Consider the following 11,421-nt stretch of genomic DNA (forward strand, 5'->3'; position numbering starts at 1 on the left):
GTGATGCCTGTCACGTGACAGTAGTGACCGTCAGACTTGGCAGTGGATACTGTGAGATTGGGAGCAGCCTAGCAGAAGTTACGTAAGGGTACCAGTCAATTGTAAGGAACTGTTAGCCACCCAATCCCCTGTGGGGTTGAGTGGAGGTACTTATAAACAGGGACTTTCCCATACAAATATGAACCGCTTGAGGTACCCTTACTCATGTAACTTGCATCCGTCCTGACAAACATTTCCCTACGTCTTCACCGACGTTTTCCTGCCTCCGGCTTCAGGAGCAAAGGTCCGATACAGTTGCCCTGCGCCCGGCAGATGTGATAACCCGGATCCGATATCCTGTGGAAGCTTACAGATACCGGGGTCTGTCGCACAGGCTGGCCCGAAGTACGAGTTATTCCGGGTCCGAAAATAGGAGTGGACCTGCCGCAGGAACAAGGGCAGGATTTTGGCACTTGATTAGAGATTTACACAGAGTCAATTGAATCAACAGATCGATCGCCTAATTTTTTACGCAATTGAGTTGTACGCTGTTTGTAACAGGGTCCTGTATTTCCCTATGTCACTGGCTCTGATTAGTACCTCGGGTAAATATCTTGGGTACGAATGTTGCCCTTGTATTTAGGTATATGTTACTTTGTGGTTCGTAGTTTGAGAGTGATATATAGGAATAGTATTAGGGACCTTATATTTCTATAAAGAGACACTGTAGGTAATGGTTTTATAGGGCGATAATAAAGCCGCTAAGCTCCTTGAGTATACTATATAATTTTATATATAACTTTAGGTAGTACATGTAATTAATATACTAACACTATATAGAGTAAGATAAATTAACTCTATCTATATATATATATATATATATATATATATAGTAACTATATTACTAGCTCCTATATCCTTAATTCCCTCTTTTCTTCGGATATATCTATTATTTAACTCTTAAATTAGGTAGTTCGTAATTATATAAAGGTTATATACTAATTAAAAGTACCTCCTTTAGTTATATATATAGATTATATAGGATACTTAGGGAGCTTAGCGACTTCGTTATTGCCCTATAAAAGAGTTATGTGTGAGGTCTCTCTAAGGTCTCCCTAGAGAGTCCTGTAATCGGAGAATAAAGTCGTTAGTCGCCGAAGTGCGGATAGTTGTATGCCTTGACATTTGTGACGCAGAGCACTTATCTCCCCATATCTGAACCTCCTAGCAGTTGCCTCGAAAGTTGCGCCTTGAACGTGTCCACAATATTAAGACGTGTTTAGGAGTACCGAGACAGTAGTCTGGGTACTCGTTGCCTCGGGGCTTAAATAATTATAAATGATTCTGTCACTGGGTCTCTGTCACTAGCTCCCACTTAAGCTCCCCGCGCAACATACGATGTAGTAAATCTCCTGGATGAAGATGCCTAAGAATTGTGACCAAAGTCGAAACCTAGGAAGACGGTTCGAGTTCATGCAGCACCTAAGCGCATTGTAAGGGTCAACATTGGCATCGACGGGAACTTGAATCTTAGAGTGGTTCAACCACTGCATTAACTTTGGACTCTATGGATTAGACATCATTCTGTCCGTGTGGTCCATCATCTAGAGGTAACTTCGGGGTCGATGTCCTCGGAAACTCGCCGAGCTGGTGCGAGAGCCCAGCCTCCGAGCCCAGCGGGCATCCTGCAGGCTTCAGCGAGTAAATGCAACCCCCGCAACTCAAGTGGCTGAAACCTGACTGAACTGGGGTAGGACAAAGGACACTGTCATATATATGCCGTGCCTGCTTCCATCTCGAGGTTCCAACTTTTCATTTTTGCTTCAAGTTCTTCGAGAAACCCGCCGTTGTTGTTGACATCTGCCTGGAGACCCAAAGGACCTGCAAGAGGCGTTCCACCAGTGACCACCATGGCTGTGCTCGCATTAACAGAGCTGGACGCAGCCACTGCCCTGAAGTATTCTGCAGCTCTTTTTGTGTCTTGGTACATCGTCTCCTCCATCATCGCATGGTACAAGCTGAGGCACGTCCCGGGTCCCTTTCTGGGCAAGTTCTCCCACTTCTGGTCCATCTACCACCAGGTCATCGGTGACGTGGGCCCTGCTCATCTCAGCCTGGAGAAATACAACTCGCCGCTGGTCCGCACCGGGCCTCACTACATGGTGACCTCGGACCCGGACGTCTGGAAGCACGTCAATGGCGCCCGCAGCACCTACCAGCGCGACCCGTGGTGGTCGGCCGGCCGTATCGACTACTACAGGCCCAGCCTGGCAGACATCCTGGACTCGACCTCCCATGACAAGATGAAGGCCAAGGTGGCGAGCGGCTACAGCGGACGCGATGTCGATCTCGAGAAGATTATCGACATCCAGATCGCCAAATTCGCCGACGTGATCAGGAGGAAGCACGTCACGAGGGGAAAGACCGACTTTGCTGATCTCAGTCGCTTCTTCACGCTCGACGTCATCACCAGGCTCGCCTACGGAAAGGAGTTTGGCTGGGTGGAGGCCAGCGAAGACCTTTACGGGTACGGCGCGGAGATCAGCAAGTTCGCAGCACTGGGTGCCCTGATCTCTGACGTTACGTGGCTTCATCCCTTTGTGCGCTGGACTTTTATCAACAGCAGATTCAAGCCGAGACCGACGGCCAAGGATGGTGTGGGCAGGGTCGTTGGGTACGTTGCGGACATGCCAAGGTCCTTTGCTTGCACGTGGCCCCTCCCGTTGTCTTCATCTGGCTGACGACAGATAATCAGAATTGGCCGAGAAGAAATCCGAAGACGCTTTGAAGTGAACGAGAAGGATGCCAGAGACATGGTTGGGTCTTTCATGCGTCATGGGCTGAGCGTTTCCGAGATTGAGGATGAGGCCCTGATCCAGATCTTTGCTGGTTCTGATACGACTGCCATCGTCATCCGCTCTGTTATGTTGTACTTGATTGCAACACCGAGAGTTTGGTAAGTGCTGCTAAGAAGAGGAACGTTATAGTAGAGAGCTATGTGGACTAATCAACTCGGACATTTAGTACGTTTGAATTCCGATCCCTAAGAATTAAAAATGAAGCAGTGTCCACAGCAAACGACCCAGTCAAATTATAACGCACAGTGTATGGACTCGCTAACTCCCATCTCCTAGACATGCGCCTCAAGACCGACATCAAAAACGCCCTTGCCAAGGGGAGTGTCTCCGTGCCCATCACCCTCGCGCAAGCACAATCCATGCCGTACCTCCAGGTGCGTATAACGATTTATTCCGTAGCCCTTTCCACCCAACCGGTATCATTGCCAGAGGGCACAATCCTAGGCAAGTGTTGCAAGTAACTTGAAACTTACACATGTGCTCTACCGTAGGCTGTAATGTGGGAAGGCTTTCGCATGCGGCCGGCCGTGACGTACGGCCATTACAAAGCCGTGCCCCCGGGCGGCGACACGATCGCCGGTATATGGGTCCCAGGCGGCACGGCCATCGGACACTGCCACTACGGCATGATGCGCAACAAGAAGATCTTTGGCGAGGATGTCGACGTCTTCCGGCCCGAGCGGTACCTGGACGAGCCGAACGGGGAGGAGATGCAGAGGACGGTGGAGCTGGTCTTTGGCACCGGCCGCTGGATGTGTGTCGGCAAGCAGGTGGCGCTCATGGAGCTGAACAAGATCTTCTGGGAGGTGAGTTTGACCAATTGCTGTCGCTTTTCGACCCCATTCTACATGCCGCCGAGAGAGGTCTGGAGATTTTGGACCACAGGCTAATAATTTTTATGTTGAATGAGCAGCTCTTGCGCCAGTTTGACTTCCAGCTCGCGGAGCCGCACAACGCCGGATGGAAGGAGACGTCGAGCGTGACATTCACGCATCGTGACATGTGGATCAAAATCACCGAGGTCACTAATGTGTAAATTCGATTATGCCGGATCTCACTCGGTCACGGCCGATGGGGGAGAGTCGAAGACGAAGAACCGGCACGGGCATAACTGCGGATAGTATCGAGTAGGATCACATAAGTTGCAATCCCGAAGGTTGTGGCTGGGTTCCTTACTATGATACATACAAATATACGAGGCGCTCTAGGGGGCGTGTATTTCTTCAGATTCCGGTTCAATTCTATATGTGGCCTCGGCCGAGTGGCGGCGTCAGGCACGGGGACTCGGACGGTTTCGTCCCGCGCAATTGCCCCCTGCCATTGCCTATTGACATGTCCGACACTCATTAATTAATTTCAATGTTAGTGTGCGTAGTCCTTTTGCACGTCACCACGTTCTTCCACGGTCGGGTCCTCCACGTGCGACGGTGCGATTTTGCTATGATTGTCCGGCTCGAAAAGAAGCACATGAGAGTGTTGATGAATTCCTGTTCCTGACTCCTGAGCCGGGAATCCGAGTTTGTAAACGGATTGGACGGCTCCTTTAAGACATGATCGTCACGTCTTATCGCCGTGAAATCGTCGTTAATCTGCTCGTGTCGGGCAATAATCGCCTCAGTGGGCAGGGCGAATGTCGATCTGTGGATGCAGGTTGCATGTGCATCAAGCGTTGACGGAGGGGGTAGAGAAATATATAAAAGAACTTGGGGGAAAGATCAGCAATCCATCAACCTGACAAGGGGGAACTGGTCACGGATATATGACGATGGAAGAAGACCGGGAATGGATCGTCGCGATCATAGTTAGAATTCGGGACATGATCCCGTCATGCTAAAAATCCCAATGGCACCAACCCAGGAATGCAGACGGATGGCGCCTATGACTGATCTTATAGGTGTAAGACTATAACCTGGAGGCTCTTTTACGGTGCAAGGGGCAGTCGAACATCACATGCAACATCGCGACTATTATTATTAAGGAGAATAATATTCAAAAAATACAAAAAATAAAAATAAAATATACCAAGACATCCACAATCAAAAGATAATATTCTACTAGATCTTCTTTCCCCAGAAAGACGTTGATCTTCGAACGCTAGTATCTGGGGGCATAGTGCCGCGGGGTCCCGGGGAAGCGCGGGAGCCCCTTTTTCGGTGTTCCCACTACCGACCCGGGAACTCCCCGGACGGACCCCTGCGATTTGCCGATTGGAAGCGGTAGAAAGGACACCGACCTCGTTCATCCGATGCCGACCGAAGAGCCCCGTTACAGCGCTCTGAAGTTCTTGCGCGCCTTACCGTTTGTACAACTGCACTATCGACACTTAATGACTTTAGAATAGGGGTTCAGGGGTTCTTCTTTTCTTTTTCCCATCATTTCCCATCACCAAGAGGCATACTAAGTATTGACCTCGTCTCACTGACGGGCTGAATATTATCAGGCTGGGATAATTCCCCAACCCAGAAAGACGTAATGATCGACATGGAGCCACTTCGGCGCCATTCACTTCCCAATATACATACGCGTCCTCCACATCTAATATAGGGAAGCCTGACCTATTCTTTTCACAGTCTACAAAGTACCAAAGCTTACGACGGCCGTCCAAGGGTCCGAGGGCATGTGTCCGTCTGCCGTCTCGCGCCCACGGGGAAATCGGAAGATCTGCGCGTCCCTACAGGTACGTGTAGAGAGGCGCGCAGATGACCTGCCGCCCAATTTCTTCTTTCCTGTTCACTTTCTTTGCCACGTTATGCTTCCATATCGAATCATCGACCCTGAAACGCTCCATCGATGATCCCTACTTTCTTGAGTTGCCTCCGTGAGGACCATAGACCCCATCTCGAAAGCCTATGTGCTCATAGCATCAGCGGCCCGACTGCCGTCGCTGCTACTTTCTTTCTCTGCTTCGCCCCTGAGCTTCAAGCAGAAAATGGCTCTCAGAACGTCGACTGAGTAGGTTATGATCTACCTAATGTTTAGTAACTTTCGGAGGAAGCTCCAGACGATGCGCACAGGAGGGCAAGATCTGCCACAAGGACCAACATCATCCGCCGCCTCATCCTCTCCGCAGCACATGGCTACCACAGCTAGCAAAAGAGTTTGGCATGACATCCATCCAGGGACTCGAATATCGGCGTCGATTTCATCTATAAAACCCAGGCCGTTCCCCTCGACGGTATCATTCCTTCCCTCTCTCTCCTCATCCCACACTTCACCATCCCCAGCCGATCTCCCTTATTCCCCATCACAGTCGTCAAGATGAAGACCAACTTCGCTATGCTCCTGGCCGCCCTGGCCGCCACCCGCGCCAGCGCCCAGCAGGCCTGCACGGTCACCCAAGAGAACGCCCCCTCCCTGACCTGGCGCCAGTGCAGCGAAGGCGGCACCTGCACCGATGTGACGGGCGGGCTCGTCATCGACGCCAACTGGCGCTGGACGCACACCGTCGAGGGCTACGACAACTGCTACTCCGGCGCCGAGTGGGACGCGACGCTCTGCCCCGACGGCGAGACGTGCGCGGCCAACTGCTGCGTCGACGGCGCCGACTACGAGGCCACCTACGGCGTCACCACCAGCGGCGACTCGGTTAGCATCCGCCTCGTCACCGAGAACGAGAGCGGCACCAACGTCGGTGCCCGTCTCTACCTCACCGAGTCGGAGAGCAAGTACCAGATGTTCAACCTCCTCGGCAACGAGTTCTCCTTTACCGTCGACTCGTCCCAGGTCCCCTGCGGTCTGAACGGCGCGCTCTACTTTATTTCCATGGATGCCGATGGTGGTGCTTCCAAGTTCCCGACCAATGCTGCTGGTGCCAAGTACGGTACTGGTTACTGCGATGCCCAGTGTGCTCGTGACCTCAAGTGGATCAACGGCATTGTAAGTATACCTTTGTTCTTCATCAGAAGTTCTGGATAGACTGTATGTCGTGTGAACGTCTTGAGACTGACCTTACCTACAGGGCAACGTCGACGGTTGGGCGCCCTGGGGCCCGGAGACCCCTGATGTTGGTATTGGCAACATGGGTGCTTGCTGCGCTGAGATGGACATGTGGGGTGCGTTGATTCTCTTCCCTTCCTTCTGCCCCCGTTACTCTGCTCGCAAAAGATCCCTGAGAGGTTCTCGGTCGTCCGGGCGCTCTTTCGGGCACGGGTCTTCTCCGGTCATCTACCCCTTAGAACGCAACTAACGGCAAAACAGAGGCCAACAACGCCGCCACGTCTTACACCCCCCACCCCTGCTCGGACAACGCCTACCACTCCTGCGTCGACCCCGACTGCGGCGGCACCTTCGCCGACGACCGGTACGGCGGATCCTGCGACGCCGACGGCTGCGACTTCAACCCCTACCGCCAGGGCAACCCCGACTTCTACGGCCCGGGCGCCGGCTTCACCATCGACAGCTCGCAGCCCATCACGGTGGTCACGCAGTTCCACGCCGAGGGCGGCGCTCTGTCCGAGATCACCCGCTACTACATCCAGGGCGGCGAGGTCATCCAGAACTCCGAGTCCACCATCGAGGGCACCTCGGGCAACTCGCTCAACGACGAGTTCTGCACGGCCCAGAAGACCGCCTTCGACGAGGAGCAGAACCAGTTCATGGACTTTGGCGGCATGGCCGGCATGGGCGGCGCCCTCGACGCTGGCATGGTCCTCGCCCTCTCCATCTGGAGCGATGCGTACGCCAACATGCTCTGGCTCGACTCGACCTACCCCGTCGACGAGTCTGGCCCTGGCACCGAGCGTGGCCCTTGCTCGCCTGACAACCGCACTCCTACCGAGCTTGCCTCTTCTCACCCCGATGCTACCGTTGTCTTCTCCGACATTCGCTTCGGTCCCATCGGCTCGACCTACGTTCAGGGTGAGTGATTGTTCTGATGAAGGGGTCTGCTTGGCTCAACCCCTGTGCTGTATTCGATGACTTGCTAACGTGTACCACCACAACAGCTTAAGAAGTTTCACACACAGCGTTGTGAAGTCTGGGACTATCACCTTCATGAACAAGATCAATGAAGGCATAGCAACCACATCACACTTTCTCTGAGGCGTGCCAAAGACGGGGGAAGGGTAGCTAAACGCATGCTGAGCATCGCGCTACTAAGAAGGGGACCGATTCTCTTTAGATCAACGAATATACAATGAATAGACTTTATCGTTTCGTACCCATATTGCTTTTCACTCGTCTGGCCTTCTCCCAAGTTAGATATACGTGCAAGTTGCTCGCACGTGCGGGTAAAGGTAACCGAGTCAGTCAAATCCCATGTTCAAACTCGATGCTAGTTAGGCTGTGCCACTTGATTTGACTCTTGAGTGAGTGAGCTTGTCAGCCTGCATCCCACATTCTGTGGCATTCCCTTTGGCTAATTCCAATGCTGAGCCGGATAAGTGAAGTCGAAGAATGCCCGGTCCTAGAGACTCAACGGGTAAATTCCGAGGCCTTGGGATGCCGAGTTCGACGGGGGATGTGCCAAGAGGTAACGTCTTTCGCGTCTTGTCATTGAGAGATTTTGGGACCATCATCATCTCGCGTTGACTCGCCAAGAGTGTCGCTGAGATGGTCTCGACACCGATGGTCTTCTCATACTGCCACACAAACTAGGTAACCAGGACTGGGGCAAAGACATTGGCCACATGGAATACTCCAAATAAAGATTGGCTGGATCCGAGTGTCTTTCACTTCATCGAATTCTTTCTCCCAGCCCCGAGTGCAGTCGGATTCCTCTCCAGACCTCAACTAGGTCCCCGGATGCCAAGCCTCTACACCACTCATGGCTTCTAATGACTTCACCAGAAGGCTTCTGGGTTCCTTCTAGCTCTTTCGTCTCTGCAAACGAGATCGGGGAGCACGATCATCGGACAAATGGCCTCCTCGTTAATCCCATCGGAGAATCTGGGGTATCCGAGATGCGAGCCAACGGCAAATAGGAGCCTGCCATTCGAGCGGATGACGAAGCGAATGCGGGCCCTTGCATGAGATCGACGTGAGGTTCATTTCCCGGCAGAACTCAGGCTGAATTCCGAGTCCCCGCCGTCGCCAGGGGGGGGGGGTTATGGCTCGGTAGTGCACCGAGCTGCGGGTGAGACCAATCCTTTCTTCTCATGGAGCATGACGGATGAGAGATGCTTGGTATTGAGGGGTAAAGGCGGAGTGCGTCCCACGGGGAAGGCCGAGGAGGGCAAGTCTCGCCGTGGTCCCAGGGGTGAGGCCGTGAGCCAGCTGCCGGTGGACCGTGGACGCATCAAGTGCATCGTGCATCACCAACCAGAGGTCTTACGGCCCTACAAACCCCCTGTCGTCTCTCCAGAGCCCCAACCGAACGTATCTCGTCATGGTCTCCTCGCCAGATGAATTTATCCTGAAGCTCCACGCCGCACGGCGTCTTCTTCTTGGCCTGCATACTTACTCCGCTGCTACCATAGAGTTACATTCTCCGGGCCATATATCTATCCTATATAATGGACTGTAACGGCCCACTGAACCAGGGGAGACGGAGCTTTGGCCCAGCTTGCATGACAGATTCTCATCCGAGACTCTTCTCATCTCAACGCCCAACTCATCTCACTTCCTTTTCCTCCCCTCAACCTCCCCATCATGCGCTCTGCTTCCGTCATCGCGGCGGCAGTGGCCTCCCTCGCCCCCCTGGCCGCTGCCACCGACCTGGACTGCCCCGTAGATGAGATCGTCACCGAGATTGAGATCCGCCCGGACATCAAGCACCAGCAAATCGAGGGCTTCGGCTTCTCCGGCGCCTTCCAGCGCGCCCAGCTCCTCCTCAACGTCACCCAAGACACCCAGCAGGAGCTGCTGGACCTCATCTACAACCGCGAGACCGGTCTCGGCTTCTCCATCCTGCGCAACGGCATCGGCTCGTCCAACTCGAGCTACAATGACTGGATGAACACCATCCTCCCGGAGTCCCCCGGCTCCCCGGACGGCGAGTTCAACTACGTCTGGGACGAGTACGACTCGGGCCAGTTCTTCCTCGCCAAGAAGGCCGTCGAGTACGGCGTCGAGCGCATCTACGCCAACGCCTGGAGCGCCCCCGGCTTCATGAAGAATAACGCCGACGATGCGAACGGCGGCCTGCTGTGCGGTGTCCCTGGGAGCTTCGATGGGAACAGCGCCTGCGAGCATGACTGGCGACAGGCCTATGCCGACTACCTCGTCAAGTACATCCAGATCTACGCCGCTGAGGGCATTCCGATTAGCGACGTTGCCTGGCTCAATGAGCCTGACCTGACGTGAGTCTTGTCTCTTTTCCCTTTTCTTTCTTCCTTTCACTTCGAGACTCAACCCTCTCAAAACAACTTCATCGCCAGCTAACGAAAGACATAGCACCTCCTACGCCTCGATGCGCTCCAACGCAGAGCAGGTCGCCGACTTCCTCCCCATCCTGCACAAGACCCTCGAGGACGCCGGTCTCGACGTCGGCATCTCCTGCTGCGAGCAGACCGGCTGGCAAGCGACCCAGCAAATGGTATCGCAGATCCAAGCCCTGGGCGTCGAGCACCTCCTCACCACCTGGGCCGGCCACGAGTACACCTCGCCCATCAACGCGCCCCTGGACACCGAGCTCTCCGTCTGGCAGTCGGAATACTGCGACCTGAACGACCGGTGGACCACGGCCTGGGACAGCGGCGTCTCCCGAGGCGACGGCTACCGCTGGGCCAGCGTGCTGCACCGCGCCCTAGCCGTCGGCAACGTCAACGCCTACCTCTGGTGGCTCGTCGTCCAGGACGAGGCGACCAATAACAACAACAACGAGAAGCTCATCATGGTCGAGGACGGGGAGTACTTCACCTCCAAGCGTGCCTGGGCGTTTGCGCACTACTCCCGCTATATCCGCCCCGATGCCTACCGTGTCGAGACCCGCGGCGGTGACCTGAGCACCACGGCGTACGAGAACAAGGACGGCAGCCTCGTTGTCGTTATCCTGAACCCTCACCACCACAGCGAGACGGTCAACCTGAAGCTCATTAGCTGCAAGCACAAGAACACGGGCTGGGGCAAGGTCACCGCCTGGCTCACGGATGAGGAGCACGATATTGAGGAGGTCCAGGTTGAGGTGGATGATGAGGGTTATGTCAAGGCCGAGCTGCCTGCTCGTGGCCTCATGACCTTCAAGGCTGTCGCTGAAGAGTAGACGATGGAGAGGTGTCTCGCTAGATTAATGTGTCGCGAAAGCAACATGTAGATATAAGGCCGTAGTATAATCAGTCCCTAGTGATCCTAACTCCAGTCCTTACCAGGCTGCACTGGCTAGCAAGTCGATTCCGGGTCATTGACTCCCCTAGATTTATCAGTCTGCGTGGAATACGGAATCCGTGGCGCCGACGTTACTTCGTTACCTCGGAGAGCCACCAACTCAGATGTGTTACAAGAGGTAGTGAGCCTCGCTTGCCTGTTTGTCGACTTCCTACTCGATGCCCTTGAACAACAGCTGAAGCAGGCAACCGACTCTCATTCTCGAGTCAGCAAGTTCGAATCCACGGTCGATAAACAACCCCTATTGTGCAGTGGTCTATCGATATCCCATATGTCAGGGCGCATATACATTGTCCACACATACAAAGCGGTAAGGTCGCCA

General features: G+C 53.9%; 5 protein-coding genes across 5 annotated transcripts; 3 read left to right on the forward strand and 2 right to left on the reverse strand.

Moving 5' to 3' along the window:
- Positions 1-112: 112 nt before the first annotated feature.
- On the reverse strand, positions 113-1,580 carry ACRALDRAFT_213480 (uncharacterized protein; the record flags this gene model as incomplete). Its single annotated transcript, XM_071024080.1, has 9 exons — positions 113-128; positions 175-210; positions 250-365; positions 424-451; positions 512-554; positions 1,181-1,228; positions 1,355-1,405; positions 1,462-1,508; positions 1,558-1,580. The coding sequence occupies 9 exons, from the start codon at positions 1,578-1,580 to the stop codon at positions 113-115; spliced, it is 408 nt and encodes a 135-aa protein (XP_070871016.1).
- Positions 1,581-1,889: 309 nt separating this feature from the next.
- Positions 1,890-3,873, forward strand: ACRALDRAFT_2113978 (uncharacterized protein; the record flags this gene model as incomplete). Its single annotated transcript, XM_071023654.1, has 6 exons — positions 1,890-2,645; positions 2,727-2,935; positions 3,042-3,043; positions 3,114-3,211; positions 3,329-3,643; positions 3,751-3,873. 6 exons carry the CDS (start codon positions 1,890-1,892, stop codon positions 3,871-3,873), a joined length of 1,503 nt encoding a protein of 500 aa, XP_070871017.1.
- A 26-nt stretch (positions 3,874-3,899) lies between these two features.
- Positions 3,900-4,784, reverse strand: ACRALDRAFT_213482 (uncharacterized protein; the record flags this gene model as incomplete). The annotated part of the gene is made up of 6 exons (XM_071024081.1): positions 3,900-4,161; positions 4,224-4,475; positions 4,512-4,539; positions 4,610-4,613; positions 4,649-4,719; positions 4,763-4,784. The coding sequence occupies 6 exons, from the start codon at positions 4,782-4,784 to the stop codon at positions 3,900-3,902; spliced, it is 639 nt and encodes a 212-aa protein (XP_070871018.1).
- Positions 4,785-6,095: 1,311 nt separating this feature from the next.
- On the forward strand, positions 6,096-7,702 carry ACRALDRAFT_1037261 (glycoside hydrolase family 7 protein; the record flags this gene model as incomplete). The annotated part of the gene is made up of 3 exons (XM_071015056.1): positions 6,096-6,713; positions 6,796-6,889; positions 7,035-7,702. 3 exons carry the CDS (start codon positions 6,096-6,098, stop codon positions 7,700-7,702), a joined length of 1,380 nt encoding a protein of 459 aa, XP_070871019.1.
- Positions 7,703-9,305: 1,603 nt separating this feature from the next.
- Positions 9,306-11,167, forward strand: ACRALDRAFT_1045172 (glycoside hydrolase family 30 protein). Its single transcript, XM_071015388.1, has 2 exons — positions 9,306-10,075; positions 10,170-11,167. The coding sequence occupies exons 1-2, from the start codon at positions 9,426-9,428 to the stop codon at positions 10,975-10,977; spliced, it is 1,458 nt and encodes a 485-aa protein (XP_070871020.1). The 5' UTR covers positions 9,306-9,425; the 3' UTR covers positions 10,978-11,167.
- Positions 11,168-11,421: the final 254 nt, after the last annotated feature.

Source organism: Sodiomyces alcalophilus (genome assembly GCF_042370955.1).
Source record: "Sodiomyces alcalophilus JCM 7366 unplaced genomic scaffold ACRALscaffold_10, whole genome shotgun sequence".
Taxonomy (NCBI): Eukaryota; Fungi; Ascomycota; class Sordariomycetes; order Glomerellales; family Plectosphaerellaceae; genus Sodiomyces; species Sodiomyces alcalophilus.

Coding starts and splice junctions, on each gene's coding strand:
- ACRALDRAFT_1045172 (XM_071015388.1), top strand. CDS start 9,426: ATGCGCTCTGCTTCCGTCATCGCGGCGGCAGTGGCCTCCCTCGCCCCC. Junction 10,076..10,169: donor CTCAATGAGCCTGACCTGAC/GTGAGTCTTGTC, acceptor CGAAAGACATAG/CACCTCCTACGCCTCGATGC.